At 61.1% G+C, this 18,628-nt stretch overlaps 1 protein-coding gene across 1 annotated transcript in view; it reads right to left on the bottom strand.

The window, feature by feature from the left end:
• Window positions 1-5,849, bottom strand: part of CPNE7 (copine 7) — a 40,855-nt gene extending 35,006 nt beyond the window's left edge. The window contains exons 1-2 of the mRNA XM_008173599.4: window positions 5,599-5,849; window positions 1,175-2,369 (exon numbers count right to left, since the gene is read on the bottom strand). Coding sequence (XP_008171821.1) covers window positions 1,175-1,348 — 174 coding nt within the window. The 5' untranslated portion in view covers window positions 1,349-2,369; window positions 5,599-5,849. The remainder of the gene's footprint in view (window positions 1-1,174; window positions 2,370-5,598) is intronic.
• Between the last annotated feature and the right edge of the window lie 12,779 nt (window positions 5,850-18,628).

Here is an 18,628-nt window from a genome sequence, read left to right as displayed (position 1 = left end):
GGACCCAATGTGTGTGACCCAGCCTCTGCCCGGTGTGAGGGGCTGGCATGAGGCCATCCCCTGCAGACGAGCGGTCACAGTGTGTCTCTGGCGACGCGGTGTTACGGTCCCTAACCCGGAACACCCGCTAGTTAACCACCCCCTGGGCTCAGTTCACTTGGGGGGGGAGAGCGTGCACATGGCCCCCCTCCACACCCAGACACACCTGTGCAGTGCCGCTGGCCCCAGCTCCCAGGGAATTGGCCGTGAGAACCAGCTCTGGGAATCCGGCCTTTTCCCGACGGCTGTCAGCAATTCCCTGAATACGCCTGCAGTCGGGGCCATCCCAGGGACAATTCCCAGCTCCGTGTGCTGTGCCCGGACCCGGCGGTCACATGGGCTCGCTCCCGGCTCCGGACGGGATGAGCACAACTCGCAGGATCGGGCCCCCAGGAGCAGGTCAAAATGGACGTGCCACGAAAGCGCCCCTGTGCTGACTCCGAACCCCCATCGCAGGGAACGGCCATGCCAAGAGCAGCCGTGTTCTCAGCGCAAACATCCCCCCCGCTCTGCTTCTGAGCTGCGTGGGGAGGGGGAGCGATGGGGAAGCAGAGCTCCCCCGGTGCCCATGCGGTTCCACCACTCCCAGCGGCTTGTGCTCAGGGCGCGGGGGGAACTCAAAGCAACCCTGCAAGTACCTGGGAGCACGAGGGTTTGCACGGGCTCGGGGGCAGGTCGCTCACGCCCGTGCGGAGCGTCTACACTGGGCGTTTTCAGCAGTGCAGCCTGGCGTGGGGAGAAGCCCTGTGCATGTGCCGCCCGCAGCGCAGGGATCCTGACGCCGGCCGAGCCCTGGGGCCCACCCGAACGGATCCAGACCACCGGGCATCTACAAAATGTTCCGAGGCCACAGAGCGACGGGGGGGCTCAAATGTGGAATTCGCAGCCCCAAACAAGCGTGTTTTCATCCAGACCCCCCTCCCCCCCGGACACTGATGAAAATTCCTGTTCAGCGTTTGGTGAGAAGTCCCTTGGCCCAGCCCTGGCTAGAGCCCCCGGGGTAGGTGCTGATCCCCACATTGCCCCGAGCCGCGGGGCACACCCAGCAGGGCCATCCTGCCAGCACCGTGCATGCGGGCAGCCCAATACAAACACCACGAGGTCACCCAGCCCCGTCTCGGCCCCACCCACCTACCTCCATCCACTGGCCCTGGGACTGCATGAGCAGCACCACACAGGGGTCCGACTTGTTGAGCGTGTCCCGGTCGAGCAGGTGTTTGCAGCTGACCCGCAGCTCCACTTTGGAGACGCAGGTGGCAGAGACCACCCCCAAGGAGGACTGGGACGCCAGGTCCGGGATCTCGTTCATCCTGGCGGAGGCGGGCTGGGCAGGGTCCTTGCTCGGAGGAGTCGGTGGTGGGACAGTCAGACAGAAGAACGTGGAGTTAAGATCTGGATTTGGGGGCAAAGAGCATCCGGGGCTGTGATGGGTGGAGACCGGGCCCAAGGCAGCCCCAGGAAGAGTTATGGGACGAGGGCTCGTTCCAGCCCAGAGGAGCGCCGCCTCTCGGGGCAGCCACCAGGGACTCTCCCGCTAGACGGGCTGGGAGTCGGCCTGGGCACCGAGCCCTGTGGCAGAGAAGGCGCTCAGGTGAGGAGGGGCCAGCCCCAGTTAGCCGGTGGCTTCCGATTTGTTCCTCGCCGTCACTGGAGTCTCTGAAACCTGCACCTCATGACTGTGGCCTGCAAGAGGCGCTGTCACCTCCAGAGCCCGCCGCCGGCCAGCTGCCAAATGAAGCCAATGAGGGTTTATTTCCCTCCGGATATTGATGAGTGAGGATGTGTTGTTCTTCCCCTCCAGGCAGTGCCCTGCTCAGCACCGGCCCCGGCTGACCCGGGGGCACTGGCTGCAGCACGAACCCGCCCCCCTCTCTCCCAGCTTTGAGTCGCTTGTGTCCTGGTGAACAGCGGCTCCGCTTCACGCTCCTATGGCCTCTGCCCGGCCCTCGTGCTGCCCTGCTTTCATCGCGTTTGCCCAGGGGCGGGGGAGGAAGCGAGGAGAGACGCAGGCTGGGCGGTCAATGGGCTCGACTGCAAAGTCAACAGCGAAATGGAACCCCCCAAAAAGCGTCTCGAGTGGGCGGCAAGGCGGGATCCGCAGCAGCGAGGGGTCGGCTGGAGTCAGCAGCAGACAGCCTGGCCAAGGAGGCCGCCGGAGGAATTGTCCAGGGGTGTCTGGGCCTAGGAGCAGAGGGTGAAGGAGGGATCCGCTGTTTGGCCTGGGTCAGTGTCTCTTGTTGGATGGCTCGATGAGCACTGGGTACCCCGGGGTTCTCCGCCCCCGTTCCTCCCGGGGGGGACAGGCGCCAGGGGTCGCTCAGCGGGGTCACCTGCAGGGTCCAAGAGCACAGACAGGTTGGATAAAGGCCAGGGCCCCTGGAGGGGATCTGATCCCTGAGCACAGCCCCTTCTGTCCCCAGGCACACTCCAGGGGCAGGAGGGAGGGACCAGCGGCACAGGGCAGGGAAGGATTTGAATGGAAAGGAGAGAACCATGAACCCAGCCCCCGCCCAGAGCTGCATTCCCCTCTCCCCCAGCCAGCGCCATGTGATTGGCACGCCAGCCTCTCCTGGCAGGGGCAGGGCGGCACGGCTCAGCACAGATGCCCCGGAAGGGAGGGGGCAGGTTGTGTGAGCGCCAGCGAGTCGCCGATGGCGGGGATTCAAACCCAGCCTGCTGAACAACAAGGGGCAGGAGCGGGGAGATAACTGCTCCCCCCGGCAGGCCGCCCATGCGGGAGCCACGTGCGGGACCCCCTCCAGCAGGCCCTTGGCTGTAGCAACCCAGGCCAGGCACCAGCCAGTCCTGCCTGGGATTCCTCACCCCGTTCTGCCCAGGCCAGAGAATCCTCCGCTGCCCAGTCAGCCCAGGGCACCTCCCCACCCCCAGGGGCTCCCTAACACGCCATCCCCCCCGCCAAGCGGAAAAGCCCACGGCGTTGCTAGGCGAGCCCAGGAAGCTCTCCTCCCTCCCCGCACGTTGCCATGAGACTCGGCTGAGGGAACAGCTGGCACGGCTCTTCTGTGCGCTGAGAACACCGAGGGCACCTCGGAAAGACGTCCCCTGGGGCCTGGAGCACGGACGCCCTGGCCTTCACTCGGCGACGCCGGGGTTCAAATCCCACCACACGTCCCATGTGACAAGGAGCCCTGGGGTCTGGGGACACGCAGCTCCCTCCCGAAATCACCACAAAACTGATCACCACAGTTTCTGTCCAAGAGCCGCCCAGGGCTGGGATAGCAGGAGGCTGCAGATCGGGAGTGAGGAGCACCGGCAGAGCTGTGTGCAGGGAGCTCAGGGCTGGGCTAGCAGGGGCTGCGGGTCGGGAGTGAGGGGCACCGGCAGAGCTCAGGGAGCCCAGGGCTGGGCTAGCAGGGGGCTGCGGGTCGGGAGTGAGGGGCACTGGCAGAGCTCAGGGAGCCCAGGGCTGGGGTAGCAGGGGCTGCGGGTCGGGAGTGAGGGGCACCGGCAGAGCTATGTGCAGGGAGCTCAGGGCTGGGCTAGCAGGGGCTGCGGGTCGGGAGTGAGGGGCACCGGCAGAGCTGTGGGGGCAGGGTTGGAGTAGCAGGGGGCTGTGGGTTGGGAGTGAGGAGTACTGGCAGAGCTGTGGGGGCAGGGTTGGAGTAGCAGAGGGCTGCAGGTCGGGAGTGAGGGGCACCGGCAGAGCTGGGGGGGGGGGGAGTCCAGGGCTGGGATGGGGGGCAGTGCTGCAGGTTGGCGTGGGTAGAGTTTGCCCGGGGTCTACATGTACCTCCCAGATGAAGGGAGCCTGCAGCCTTCCAGCTTCACTCCCAGAGCAGGCACTGGGGCGGGCAGAGGGCGAGCGGGCACAGGAGCAGTGTATCAGTGAATCCAGCACAAGGGGCGGGAGCCATTTCCCCGTGGCGAACCGGAGTGCTTGGAGGGGAGGAGACAGGAGAGGTCCCTGGCCAGGGCCCTGCGGACGTGGGGAGGGAGAGAGAAGGTGCAATGGGGGGGGAGCAGCTGGTGGAGATGAGCCACTTGGGGCCACAGTGACGGGTCCTGGCTCCAGCCTGGCCGTGCTGGGCGCACAGGGCACCAGGGAGCACCGGGTGGTGGCTGGAGCCAGAAGGGGACGCGGTGACCAGTTAGCGGGTTCCAGGGGCCACAACCTGCCCCTGGGAGGTGTTCCTGGGGACCAGGGTCCCTGCTGCTTCTCTGGGTTAGTCCTTGCTCCCTGGGGGGTGATGGGAACCTTCGTGAGGCCGGAGTGTTCCCGGGGGCCAGGGCCAGTACCGACTTTGCCGGAGTTTGGGACTAGAGGCGAATGCCATGTGCAGCACCGGAGCTGTTCCTGCAGGGCCCAGCGACTGGGAGCCCAGGGGAGCGTGGGGGAGAGGAGCTGGGAAGAGCAGGATACTGGCCAATGGCAGAGAGCTGTGGTGGGAGGGGATCTGCCTCCCCCCTCCTGCATGCCCCTTCTTACCACCCCTCCCCTGGGGACAGAGCCCCTGCCCTGCCCCGGGTAACCCAGCCAGTGCTGGGGTGAGCTCCCTTTCCTTCCCTCCCCGCCTCCGCCACGCAATGGCTCCAGTCAGACTCACCCCACGCCTCCCCATGTTGGGAGTCGGGACCCTTCAGATCTCGGTTCCCAGCTCGGCCAAGCCCCTGCTCCCCCCAAGCCTCCCCATGTACCCACCAGGGTCCCGCTCCCTCCCTCCCCCCACACCTCCCCATATACCCACCGGGGTCCTTCTCCTTCCCCTCCCCCTCCCACGCCTCCCCATGTACCCACTGGGGTCCTTCTCCCTCCCCCCTGCCTCCCCGTGTAACCACGGGGGTCCCGCTCCCACCCACCCCTCCCCGTGTATCTGGGGGATGCCCCAGGAATGGGCTGCACTCAGGACTTCGGCCGAGGGCTTTGCCTACCCGCAGCCGTTCCCAGGCTGGCCCGGCAGAGCCCAGTGGGCTGCGCCGGGCTGGCTCTGTGGCTCCCCGCTGCTCTCTCGCCCTTCCAGGGGTTGCCAAAGTGCCCCTCACCCTGGTGCCCGGCCCAGCCCACCGTGCAGACTCCACTGCAGCCGGGATCTGGAGGGGTTTCGCTGGCCCGTGTCTGTGCCCAGTTGGCACAACGGGATGTGCTCGGCATTTCCCCCTTGCTCGCCGGGGAAACATGAGTGAGGGGGGCAGACAGGGCATGGGGACCCCGCAGGGCAGGGAGAGGCAAAGGGTCTCTTCCAGCCCCAAGACCCCTGCTCTTGGCACCCAGCTGCAGTCTGTGGCTTTCACGCGCTCCCTCCTGCACCCCCTGAGTTTGGGCTGGGACCCAGAGGGGGCCGTGCCGCCCGCCCGGCGTTCACAGACTCGCCAAGTCGCAGGCTGTGGCTCTTTGTGACAAGTGGCAGCTGCTGCCAAAGTTCGCTGGGAAAGTTCTGTGGGCAGCGGCCCATTGCCCTGGCACACGGCGTTCGCCAAAGCCCCCGGGAGCCGCCCCCTGCCAGCTGCACCCGCCCGGCAACTCCCCAACTCCTTCACAGCCCCGCTCACCGCCGGGGATCCCTCAGTCCCAGCCCTGTTCTGCTCCCCCCACCCACTCACCTGCTTGCCGGCCCCAGCCTCACTTCTCTCTGCGCTGCCTCCTGGACCCAGCAAGTGCTCACACCACGAGCCTCCTCTGCCAGCCCGAGCCGCCGTGCCGCCTGCCACCTCCACAGCCTCTGACTCAAGCTGCAGTTCATGAGGAAAACCCTAAGAGGGAGACGAGCAGCAACTTTTAACTGCTTCGCTGCCAGCCCCAGCGCTGCGCTGCCAGGCTCGGAGCAGAGCTCAGCTCAGCAGAGGGGCCGGCCAAAGAACATTCCCATCCGCTGGGTGGATCCAACCCGGCGGGACCTGATCGATGCACCCTCGGGGGCTCGGGGAACGAGCGGACGCAATCACCGAACCATTAGCAGTTACCTTTGAGGACTCCCAGCGGACGGGCGAGGGCCCGGACGACTGGAGAAGGGCAAACATTGTACCTGTCTTTAAAAAGGGGGGACAAAGAGGACCCAGGGAACTATCAACCGGGCAGCCCGACTTCCATACCTGGAACAACTTGTTAAACCATCAGTTTGTGAGTCCCTAGAGGATAAGCGAGTTCTAAGGACCAGTCAGCATGGGTGTGCCAAGAACAAATCATGCCAAACCAGCCTCAGATCCTTCTTTGCCAGGGTCACTGGCCTAGTGGCTGGGGGAAGCAGGAGACGTGGTAGACCTTGGTTTTAGTGAGGCTTTTGACAGTCTCATAGTAAACTAGGGGAATGTGGGCTAGGTGAAATGACTAGAAAGTGGGTGCACAAGTGGCTAAAAGACTGGACTCAGGCGAGTTCTCAATGGTTCCCTTCAACCTGGCTTCAGCTAGGGAAAGGCTGGTGGTAAGGACGACGGGGATCAATTGTTCTCCATGTCCACTGAAGGTAGGAGAAGTGATGGGCTTAATTTGCAGCCTGAGAGACTGAGGTGAGATACACCTCTACCCTGCTGTCCTCGGGAGCCAAAAAATTTCACCTATAACGCGGTAAGACCGCGTGATATTGAACTTGCTTTGATCCGCCGGAGCACGCAGCCCTACCCCCCCGGAGCACTGCTTTACCGCGTTCTATCCGAAGTCGTGTTCTAGCGGAGTAGAGGTGTATTAGGAAAAGCTTCCTAACTCCCGGGAGAGCGACGCACTGGAGCAGGGACCACGGGAGGCTGGGGGGTTTCAGAACAGGATGGACAGACCCCAGTCTAGGTTTACTCCGCCCTGCCCCAGCGCAGGGGCTGGAGACGGTGACCTCTCGAGGTCCTTCCAGCCCGACACTCCCAGGATTCTGATTCTCAGAGCAGCCTCGGTGCATGGCAGCTCCGGACTCACGTCCCATCAGACACAGCCCAGAGCAACTCCTGCCCTGCAGTGCTGGGCTTGGGGGTTGCAGGCCCCCCCAGCCAGAGGGCACCATGCTCTGCTCCTTGCTGCCTGGATCACAGCCACGCTCCAGAATGGCCCTGTCCCATTGGAACCCACAATCCCCCATGCTCCGGTTGGGCCAGCACTGACCCTTCTGGCCATCTCACCTGGGGCTGGGCCATCCCCTCTCCCCCACCACCAGTACCAACCTCCCATGCTCCCGTCCCTCCCCAACGTCCCCCTGCTCCCGGGCCATTTCCAGGATGAAATCCTGCCATGTCTATAGAAAAGGCACCTGGGAATTTTGCAGGAACCCCCCCAGCCCCATGAGGCCACAGCCCCCACGCACTGGCACAGGCCACAGTAACAGGCCTGGGGGGTTCGGGCTTTTCCAGCCAGCTCTGCCAGCCATCTACCAGTGAACCCTGCATTGCAGCCCCCTCCTGTGTCACTGGCACTTCCCACTGCCTCACCACCGTCCCACTGTATCGCCAACCTGCCTGCCTGCGCTGCCCTCCCCTGCGGAGACGCACACGTGTCTGGGAGCTGGCAGAGCTGACTTAGGAGAGACGATGAAATTAGCCCATATTTGGAGCTATTGGAATGCAGATGTGGCTAAGGAACATGGTGACTAAGGGCGTCGCGGGAGCTAATCCCCAGCCTGCGTGGCAGAAATAGGGCACCCGCCTTTCAGTCGGGCATGACGCACGCCAGCGAGAGCTCTGCCGGCACCAGGGGCGACGCTCGTTGGGATTGACCCCGACAGCTTCTAGCAGCAGCTCAGCGGGGGCTACAGTAAGGCAGGAATGAGAACGGCACATTCAGGGATCCAAGAGACAGAGGCCATCCATCCCCATGCTTCAGCCCCAGCTGGGGTCAGGAAGCAACAGCACCTCACGCTACAGCTGGTGATGTAACTCCTTCCTCTGGAGCATCAGCCATTGGTCGCTGCTGGAGGCAGGATCCGGGGCCCATTTGTCCTGGCCCCATGTGGCAGTTCCTGTGCCCTCACGCCAGTCTGCATGTCACAATGCAGAGACAGGCTGCATCTACCAGGCAAATCCCCCCGCTCTCCCACTCCTTGGGGCGCAACAGCGACCCTAGCACTGACAGGCACGGGGATGTGCTCTAACCCGGCTCTGATCAAGTCTAGGTCGCAGCAACGCCAGAGCCCTGTCTGCGCTAGTCCCCCACTCTACTGCGAACGCCAGCAGAGCTGCACCAGTGCTCGCAACAATGGGGGAGCCCCCGGGGCGCCTCCTGCAGGCCAGGCCCCAGCACCGGGCAGCCACACGGGGGCACAAAGGAACCCGGCCTGCTGATTGGTCTGGCCTGTAGCACTGTCATTGCTGTTCACCTGACTCCGGGCACAGGAGCAATTAATGCTCTCTGCGCACTTGCTCCTGGCCCAGGTGCCTGCCCAGAGTCCGGGAGCCCCGCTCCCAGCAGGCAGCCAGCCAGCCCCAGGCAGTACTGAAACGGACGCTGGATGAGGCGCGGGGAAGCCGGAAATCCCATCATTCCCCTGTTACATGTAATGGAAGGACATTAGTCAGGCTGCACGATCCCGGGTGGAAACACCGCAGGCAGGCTCCAGCGGGTGCTGCTGCCTCTTGCCCGCACCCTGGGGGCTCCGCCCGCCTGTGTTTGCACCGAACAGACCCCACCACCAGCCTGACCTTGTAGCCAAGCTTGTTACCCCAGGGCTGGTGGGATCTAGCAACGCCCACCCTGGCGAAGCCCTGCTGGAGCCCCTGAACGGCCTGCCCCCTGCATTCCCCATGGGGAGTCAGTCTGCGCCCTCCAGAACGAGCGACTCCAGCAGTGCACGGTGAGTGTGGGACCAGGGCATGGCCGTGAGGCTGCGTGGTAGGCCAGGGGCTGCCATGCCCTCTGGGAGCTCAGGGCCGGCTACAAGAAGCCACGTGTGCCAGGTAACAGAGTCAGGCTGAGCCAGACTGTCCCCCTGCGCTTTGCTGACTGACAGCGGCAGATGCCCTCAGCTCTGGCCTGGCCTCTAGGGGGCGCTGTTGCACCCCCACTCACTAATACTGGTGTTAGGGGCACGCAGCTGCTGCCCCGTCCATCCTCGGGGCAGCCCCCCGCCCACACAGCCTCCCAGCCACTGCCCTGCAGGGTCCCTTCTCAGGCCGCACTCGGGGCAAGGGGGCTGCATTTAAAGTGGCCCCTTTTATTAAGGGGAGTCAGAGGAAAATGGGCTCTCAGCCAGGGTGCTGCCCGCTGAAGCCCGACGGTGTCCCACTTGACCCCATCCCATCCCCATGTGCCCTAGGGCTGGAAACACCACTGCTCCACTCCGGTTGGTGGGCACCCAAGGGACCAGCTCCGAGGCACCCAGAGGACCCTCCGGTGCATTCTGGGAATGTGGGCGTGGCCCATGAGAACCCCCTCCCCACATCTGCAGCCTGCCTCTGCACCAGTCTCCCGTTCTGAGCCAGCTGGGTCCGTGTTCACGCCCATGAGAGACCAGAGCCAGGCCCTGGCCCAGGGAGCCTCTGCCAAGGGGGACAGCAGCTGAAGGGCCTGTGGCCGGAACGGGAGCCGAGCTGTGCCGGCACAGGGTGTGAGGAAGGGCCCTGCCAGGACAGCACTGGGCTTCTCCGCCTCGCCCCGCACCTGTCAGCCCCCCATCAGCCTGACGGCTGCCTGTGAGAATCCCCACGGGGGGTGGGCAGAGCCCCCCTCATCCCCAGCTCACCAGAGCGCTCGAATGGCCCGATTTCTGCCGGTAAAATGATTTTATCTGCCTTGAATTTGCCTTCCCCGCCTGCTAGTAAATCCGCGGCTGGAAACGCAGAGCGCACCGGGAGCCCGCTCAGCGCCTGGAGTTAAAACTGCCCTCGCCCAGAGCACACAGGCGCTGGCCGGCACAGGGAGGCCTACGGGAACTCGACACTGGCGAGCGGGGCTGGCCTGGCAGCTCCTGGGATGCGCGGCTCCGGTTTATGCCCAGCAATGGAAGGGGGGCGGTGTGGGGGGAGGAGGGAGGCCATGGACCGTGGCTCATTGAGGGGCCAGCGTGTGGGAGGGGTCAGCACCAGCCCACGTGCCTTAGCAGTGAGTCCAGGCCCCCGGAGCCATTGCACACAGGCTACCAACGGGCATCAGCGCTTAGCAACTAAGAAACCCCTGCCCCATTCCCAGCCCCACTCGGGGCCTTTTCCTGCTTTCACTAGTAACAGAAACCCCAGGCCTGAGTCCCCAGCACGTTAGTGCAAAACGCCCTTTGCAGGGCCCCTCCCTGCTGGTGCACAAGCAGAGCAGGCCGGCCTGGAAACAGCACAGCTCCATGGCTGAGCGACACCTGCTCTCTGCCTTGCTGCCCCTGCCTGCTAGGGGGTCCCACCTCTCCCACCACCTGGGGCTCCAGGCAGTAAGTGGGCGTCCCTAGCAGGCAGGCAGGGGCATCTCCCTGCAGTAGGTACTGCCAGGCCCTGGCCCAGCCAGCACTTACACAGGGCTGGAGTGGGGAATAGAGAGCCGGGGGGGGGGGGGGAAGGCTTTATATCTGGAGAAGGGAGGTCTTCTGGCTAAAGCTGTGGACTGGGCTGTGGGGGGGTTGTTGGGTGTGTTCAGGTTCTTTTCCTGGCTCTGCCCTGGCTGACCTTGTGTCCCACCCCGACTCGATACAGGGGGTTGTTACAGGAGGAAGCCAGAGGGACTGGTGCCAAGACGCTCATGCAGCATCGCTGGCCCGCTGGAGGAGCTGCCGCCCGCCTGGGCCAGGCTGGTGTCTGGAGCCGCTGGCACAGGGGAGCCAGCCGGCAGGTTAATTAAAATGAACGGCTGTAATTAGGCAAATGGGACATTGCTGCTGCAGAAATTACCTTCCTCCCAGGGCCTGTCACAGCGCTTGGCACCTCGGCCTCATTGCCCAGGACTCGGGTCAGCGCTCTGCGGGAGGGGCCTTCTGGCAAGTCTGGAAGAGGCAGGTTCTTGTGCTTGGTCTCCGGTGCTGGCTGGGCCCCCCCACACACACACACGAGGGGGCAGGCGGCCCCGGCACCACTGGCTGGGAAGAAGTGACAAGTCCCAAACTAAATGAACCCTGTGAACCACCAGGGTGACGTGGCTGCATAGCTGGGGGCAGAAGGCCACATTGTCCCTCCTCTGCCAGGCACCCCGAGCTCCACCCGAACCTTGCCCTGGGCTCCCAAGCAGCTGGGAGCTGGCAGGGTTTTCAGGGTAGGCAGGCCATGGGGTCCCCCTGTGCTCTGGAATTCCCCACACCAGCACTCACGTGTTAGGCAAAGGAGGGGGAACAGAGGCTCCAGGGCTGGGCACGCGGCTATGCCAGCCCTGCTAACCAGGCTGCTCTCTGCCATGTGGCCAAGTTTCCTCAGTTTCCTTCTCTGTGCAAGGGGGAGGGGGGGGACAGCCCCCCCCCGCCTTCCTGCTACTGCTGGCCAGGTCGGTGCCAAGGACTGTTAATTACTAACTAGTGCTGCTCATGCGAGGGGCATTCCCCGTCCCCGAGCCCAGCAGGGGAAGGCAGGGGGGCTGGGGCGTCAGGCTGGAGGCACCAAGCTCCCTGTAAACTCCACTAGGGACAGGGAGCCACAGTAGACAGGGAGGTTGGTCTTTCCATCCCTCAGTCTAGCAGAGATGGGGCAGTGCCTGGGAGCCTCACGCTGCCCGGTGCCTCACAGTGCCAGGACTCCTGGGTTCCAGTCCCAGCTCTGGCACTGAGTCACGGCAGGACCTTGGGCCGATGTTTTCACAAGAAAGCTCAGATTTCAGGTGCCACCTTAAGACACTGGCCCAGCTCCTCTGAAAAGCAGGTCTGGGCCTTGCAACTAGCACCTCCACTCAGGCCCCACTACCCGGTACTTCCCACTGCCCGTGTCCCTGGCTGGTGAGCGCCCGCTGAGGGCAGTTAGTGAAGGCGCATGCTGATGTGGGTTGGAAGAAGACTCTGAAGGAAAGGGGGAAACGAGGCATCTTCAGCAGTGAGAGTAATTCACCACTGGAACAACTTACCCAGGATCAGGGTGGCTTCTCCGTCCCTGGCAAGGTTTAAATCCGGATGGAGGTTTTTCGAAGAGCTCTGCCCTAGGGATTATTGTGGGGCAGGTCGCTGGCCTGTGCTGTCCAGGTCAGACGAAGTGACCACAACGGTTCCTTCTGACCTTGGAATCTAGGAACTGCTCGAGTCCAGGCTGGACTGGCGCTGGGATCCCTGCCTCCACCACAGCCCATTTTAGACAGATTTCCCAAGGGGAAGTGCCAGCTCTCGCCAGCGACCCTCTACTTCCCTCGTTCCCTTGGCACTGAGCGGCTGATGGAATGGTGACATCACAATGCCGCTGTGATGTCACACAGCGAGGGAGTTTCTAAATGGGCCGGGGGTGGTGGGGGGGGAAGAGCTGCTCTGAGGGCACGCAGGGAGAGGGGAATGCAGGAGAGCTCACACCAGCGCGGACCCTTCTCCAGAGAGGGGACGAGCCACCCACATGGTCCCTGCTTTCCATGCAGACACGGGGCCACCATGAGCCGTGTTTTCATTGTGGGGTGAGTGCGTCTGTGCGGGTCTCTCAGCTCTGGACTTGTTATGCAGCCAGCATCCCCAGGGCCTTCTATGGGCTCTCCCCCAGCACCCATGGGAGTTACTGGGTGTCTCTGGAGTCAGGCAGTGCAGGGGCAGTGCAGAGGGGCCGGCGCAGATGCCCCGAGAAGGGATATGCTGCCCCGAGAAGGGATATGCTGCCCGAGGTGCAAACCATCCCTGCTTTATTAAAGCCAAGGCCAGCAGGGGTTTGATGCCAGCTGAAGATTTACAAGATGTACGACTCCTGCGTGAAGAATGATATTAAAACCCAGACCTCATCATCGAGCCAGGCTCCTTGGAGGCAGCGCGGGGAGGAACCATCAGCATTGTTCAATTAAGATCCTATTCAAACATGCAAGCCCTGAGCTCTTGGAGCCAGGCTGCCGAGAAGCAGAGTGTCCCAGACCAGGACATGTCTTGCCAGAGGTCAGGCTGCCCCCCCTCACAGCTGTCCTACGTGCTGCTCAGTCACTCGGCCCCTCCTTTGCAAAGCCTCTGAGAAGTCGCGGCCCATAGCTGGAAGCTGGAAGCTGGGGTGACGGGCGGGAGACTCCTTAGGAGGCAGTGACCAGAAAAGCCGAGTGATGAGGACAGCAGAGCGCAGGACACTGCACTGGGGCAGCTGCTGCCGTCACCCCAGAGGCAGCCCCACTGCCAGCAGGCGCCGTGGTTAAACCTCTTCCGTGTGTAACTGGAGGTGCTGCTCGCCCACCCTGGCACCCTGAGCCTGGGCTAAGCTCACTAGGGCAGGGGGCCGTCCCTCCCGCTCCCCAGCCTGCTCTCTTTGCACAGGATCTGACACTGCGAACAGCCAGCGTTCACTCAACCCCCATCGACCCAATTTCCAAGCTGACTGGTGCTGCAGAGTCCGCCCGGCCTCACACCACCCGCTAACCGCAGCCGCTCAGTGCCAGCTCAGTCCGGCTGGAGCATCCGTCCCTTTGGCCCGGCCCCCGGCTGCCCCCAGCCAGACATGGATTGGACACTGCCGCAGCCCAACCTGAGCTTGGCCCCTTCCCTCCGCCTGGAACCAGCACAGCGCTCCAAGGTGTGAACTGACACAGGCGGGGCAGGCTAATTAACCTGGCCGCCCCAGGGTGCGCCTGCTACTTACATGAACTCTAACAAGGAACCAGGAGGGGAAACTGGAAACACGCAGCCTCGGGCCTCTCCCATACACCACCCCCAAAGCAAGCGGACAGAGAATCAGGCACGGGGGGGCCCCGTTCTGCAGACCCCTTGCGCTGCGAGCCGGGTGAAAGGCTAATAACCAGCAAGGGGAGTGGGAGCTTACAGCAGACAGCCTCACCCGGGACACGCAGAGGTGCTGAGCATCACAGGACAAGGGCTTAGCAGGAGGCCGCAGGTCCCTGCTCCCACTGCATGGCTCTGCTAGACGCCCAAGCAAGCAGCCGGCACCAGTCTGAACAGCAGCACCTCCGGCAGAGAGCGCAGGGAGGAGCTGGCCATGGGGCTCCCAGCTCCCTGGCAGACAGGTGGAGCAGCCGCCCCATCAGTTGTTCTATGTGGTCTGGGGGTTTCTTTAGCAGGTTTATCCCTCTGCAGAGGGCGTCCAGGGAAAATGCCTCCTTGGGAGCACAGTCCCATTTTGAGGGGTTCCTGGAAAGGCAGAGTACTGTCATCTCAGCCCGCTCAGCCCAGCGCACTCTGCATAGGCGGGCAGGACATCTGGGCCTGGAAAAACGTTTTTCTGCAGCAAAATGTTGAATTTATGGCAGGGCAAATTCCCCAAAATTCAGGGTGGTGCCCAGGGATTGGAACGAGGCTGCCTAAAGCGACACGGTTACCCCCCGAGTCACATCCACGGGCTCCTTTCCCACAAGCTGGACATTTCCAGGGAGCCATGTTCAAATGGGCAGGGAGAGCCCAGCAGGGCTAATTCCCCCGTCTGCAAGGGACCGGAACACAGGCGGGGGGACAGGACGGAGCACAGTCCTAGCAACACTTGTCTGCCAGCAGGGCCAGTCCCCCAGCTGCTGTGCAAAGAGCACAAGGTGGCTGCAGGGTGTTCCCAGCAGTGCCCGGATCTCTGTCGATCTCAGGGGAACATGCATGAGTCTCCAAGCAGGGACTTGCCGCTGGGTGCAGCCCAGCCCAGGACGCTCAGAGGGTTTCCAGGGGGGTTTTTTGACTAGCTAGTCTCGGTACAAAGACCCAGATCCTCCAGGTACCAAACTCCTATTCATTTCTGTGGCAGTTAGGAGTCCAAAGACCTTTGAGGATCTGCACCAAAGCCCCACTCTGCTTCCAAGGTGGCAATAAACAGCAAAGGAAAGAACCAAGCTGCCCAGGGACCGGGGAGGGGAGAGCAGTGTGGGCAGGTGGGAGTTAGGGCTATGAAATGTAAACCCTGCCTGCGGGGAGAGGAAACCAAGAGCCCAGATACCAGAAGGGGAAGAGGATGGTGACCACACAAGCACTCACAGGAGGGCGCGTCGATTTCAAACCTGCCCTGGCGTGACTTGGCTGAGTCAGCCAGGCCCGTAGGTGCAGTGGGGAAGGCGTGGGAGGCCGTCCGGGCCAGACCACACACCTCCCACGTATCACGGGGGAAGCAGGGAGCGCTTGCTGCACCGGGCGACATTTTCCTCTTCAAATCAGTTTCCAGAAGCCCAGATTGACAATCCGGAGGCTCTGAAGCCAGCTAATCAGATAGTACGTGACAGTGAGCCAAGCGCCTCCTGAAAAGCGGAACACACAGTTAGCAACAGCTGAAAAGCTTCAATTAATTTCCTGTCATGTATGGAGACTGGGAAGCGCAAATGGTGTTTTCTGGCAGCCCAGCTGCAGGCTCGCCCACGGCTCCGGACCCAGATTGCTCCGGCTTCCCTGCCGAAGTGACACGGTGATTGGGTCCTCTCCAGCCACGGAGCTCCCTGAGAAAGCCCCTGGTCCCGACGGACCCAACTCCCCCCCGTTGCTGGGCAGGCAGCTTGTTCCCGTTGCAGCCTGCCAGCAAGCGTCGTGTGACAAGGCTGCGTAAGCCCACGGCGAGCCAGCCAGCGCAGCCTCCCACCTGCAGCTCCCCAGGGACGGACTCCTTCAGGGCTACAGATCCACTGCTGACATTGCCCTGGGAGCCAAAGTGGAACATCATCAGGGTAAAGGTTTGGTCTTCAAACGCAGAACTTCCCCAGCCTCTTCCCTCAGCTCCACCATCCCAGAGCCTTCCTCGGCTAATGGAGGGTGGATGGAACCCAGACCCCATCCCCACCACCCCGCCTTTACTCGGCTACCCGGGGGAATGCAGGGAAGTGGCCCGTGGTACTCCCTCCTCTGCCGCAGGGCTTAAGCAGCAGCCCAAGCCCAGGGGAAGATGGTTAAATGAGGCACACGATGGGGACTCTCCACCTAGGTTCTACTGCCAGCGCCGCTGCGGACGTGCTACAAGAGCTTAGGCGTGTTTCTTACCTTCTTTGCCCCACTTTGCCCCACCTGCCTCCTGCCAGGCTGAGTCAGGGCCCATTTGTGAAGGGCTATAAAGTCGTCACATACTTTGCAGTTCGATTAGTACTGGAAGGTTGCCTTGAACGAAAAACAAGATAGCAGCTGCTCATCCCAGATTTGCATGGAAGCAGGCACATTAGCGTTCCTTCAGCCAGCAAGATGAACCCGCCTTATTCAGAGGCTCCCTTGCCTAGCTGAGCGCGCTACACAGTCATAATGATCTAGCTCTGCTTCACAGACCACGCAGGAACAACCTCAATGAAAGCCTCTAGGCATGCCCTGACCATCTGCAGCTCAGAGCAGGTGGCCGGAGGGTCAGGACAGAGCACTTAGCAGCAGTCAGTAACTGACAAGGCTAGGGAAGACTGTCTTGAAATGCTCATTCACATGGACCCGATAGAATTTCAGTTCTTTAATGAAAACTGCGCACGACACCTGCTGGTCTCTGAAGGGATTTCAAACCATGCAGCCTCCAGCACTGTTTGTTTCACAGAAGAGAAGCCCTGAGAGGCAGCCTCACTGATCAGACTGCCCATCACCCATCCCACTTGTGCTTTAACATTCAAAATATCAAACTTTGCAATGCGGCCACCTCTGGGGTGGAGAGCACCAGGCAGCCTGGCGCACAGCAAACTGGTGGGATTGAGCGGAGGATTAGCCACGCACATCGCAAGCCTCACCATCTATTGAAAAAAGAACAGGAGGACTTGTGGCACCTTAGAGACTAACACATTTATTAGAGCATAAGCTTTCGTGGGCTACAGCCCACTTCTTCGGATGCAGTAGCCCACGAAAGCTTATGCTCTAATAAATGTGTTAGTCTCTAAGGTGCCACAAGGACTCCTGTTCTTTTTGCGGATACAGACTAACACGGCTGCTACTCTGAAACCCATCTATTGAAAGTGGGTTGGATCCCATTTGCTAAAGTCTTCTATGAAAGACACTCCCACTGCCTGAGCAAAGTGCATGGAACTCAACCTATGGAGGAGGAAGTGCCAAACAGACCCTGCTAGGATTGACCTGATGCATCTGGGGAGTTTAATATTTTCAAGGCCAAGGCTCAGACCCAAGCCACAACCCACAGCCCATTGGTTGGGTAGGAAAAATGGTGAAGACACTTCCCAGGACAGCCACCTTTAAAAATGGTAATAGTGGAAAAATCTGAACTGAGGTTTTTGCTCCACCAAGTGGCAACAGTGAGTAGTTGCATCTTGCCCTTTGAAAGAAGCTGCACTCAGGCCCCTTCATTTACCTACTTATATGGCTAAAGTAACAAATGTTTAAAATCTGACCTGTTAAAACCCCTGTATAAACTGGAAGCTGTCACGAGGCCTGACCGAGGGCTTAGAACACGAGATGAGCACCTCCCACCATGACCGCAGGAGACAATGTACAATTTTTTAGATGTCTGTTTAATAAATGTCTATGCACCTGAGTTTTTCTAGCTTATGTCTCGGCCACTTTCCAATCTGGATAATTACGGCTTTAGCCTTGCCTGCATATTCCACTGGTTAGGTATTCATGGCCTGCCCCTGTCGGGAGCAGTTAGATAGTTGTCACATTCCATCCCAGGGTTGGATTCTTGTTCCCTGTGCATATACGAGCCACTCGTCTTCTCAAAGCACCTTTTATTTCTTTCTATAACACAGGCTGTCTACACTACAAAGATAAACTGACCTATGCTAGGTCATTATCATTAACTCCATTAATTCCTCCAGTGGCGGATGTCTATCCTAGCCTCCTCCTGTTGGTGGTGAGCGTGCTCACCAGGACTGCTCCCAACAACTAAAGAGGGGCAGTGTGGAGGACTGAGCGTCTGGGCTCTCCACTCCGTGCAGCTCCCCAGCCAGGAGTGGGGAGGGAGGGAGGAGGCAGCTGCCTGGACTGTCTTGCCTCTGGTGGAGAGATCGGTGTTCGGAGTCCAGTCAGCTGCTGTGCTCCCAGCAGAGAGTGGGGGGCAGCAGGGCTCCAAGGAGGGAGTGGAGAGCCCAGGTGGCAGCCCAAGCCTGAAGCCTGGGAGGAAGCCAGGCTTGGAGTGGAGACTGGGCAGCAGCCCAGCTGGGAAGCCAGATTTCTTGTCAATTTCACAGCTCCAGCAGAGCTGAAATTGACAAGAATGTCAGCCAACAGCTGATGTAAGAAACAGTGTGTCCACATAGATAGTGCATCACCCTAACTACACCCACATAAGCCCTACGCCTCTTGGTGAGGTGGTTTTATGAGGTTGGCATAGCACGGGAATTACATTGGTGGGAGAAGCATTTCAGCTGACTTTTGTCAAAACTGGATAGTGTAGACAAGGCCACAATATGTGCAGATCAGTTAAGTCAGACCCATTCAGGAGAGCCAGTAATAGAACAAATCACATTAAAATCTGACTGAATGAAAAACAGGCTCTCCCCAAAACACTTCTCTTCATTCCTCCGCCCCTTTCGTTCACGTGGCCCATTAATCTCAATTGCAAGCTCCGCAGGAAATTGTTTCTTCCAGGACTCTAGGGTACCAGTCACACCTTTGGCACTGTACAAATAACCCTCCAATCTCCTCAGAAGTTTTACAAGTTCTAGCAAGTAAGCCTTTCTTTGAATGGATAAGGTTCCAGCTTCTCTCCTCTGTTAATTACTTAGCACGGTCCTTTTCACAATGGGATGCAGCAGGGA

This window comes from Chrysemys picta, chromosome 14 (genome assembly GCF_011386835.1).
Source record: "Chrysemys picta bellii isolate R12L10 chromosome 14, ASM1138683v2, whole genome shotgun sequence".
Classification (NCBI taxonomy): Eukaryota; Metazoa; Chordata; order Testudines; family Emydidae; genus Chrysemys; species Chrysemys picta.
This window is presented reverse-complemented; position numbering and strand designations above follow the sequence as displayed.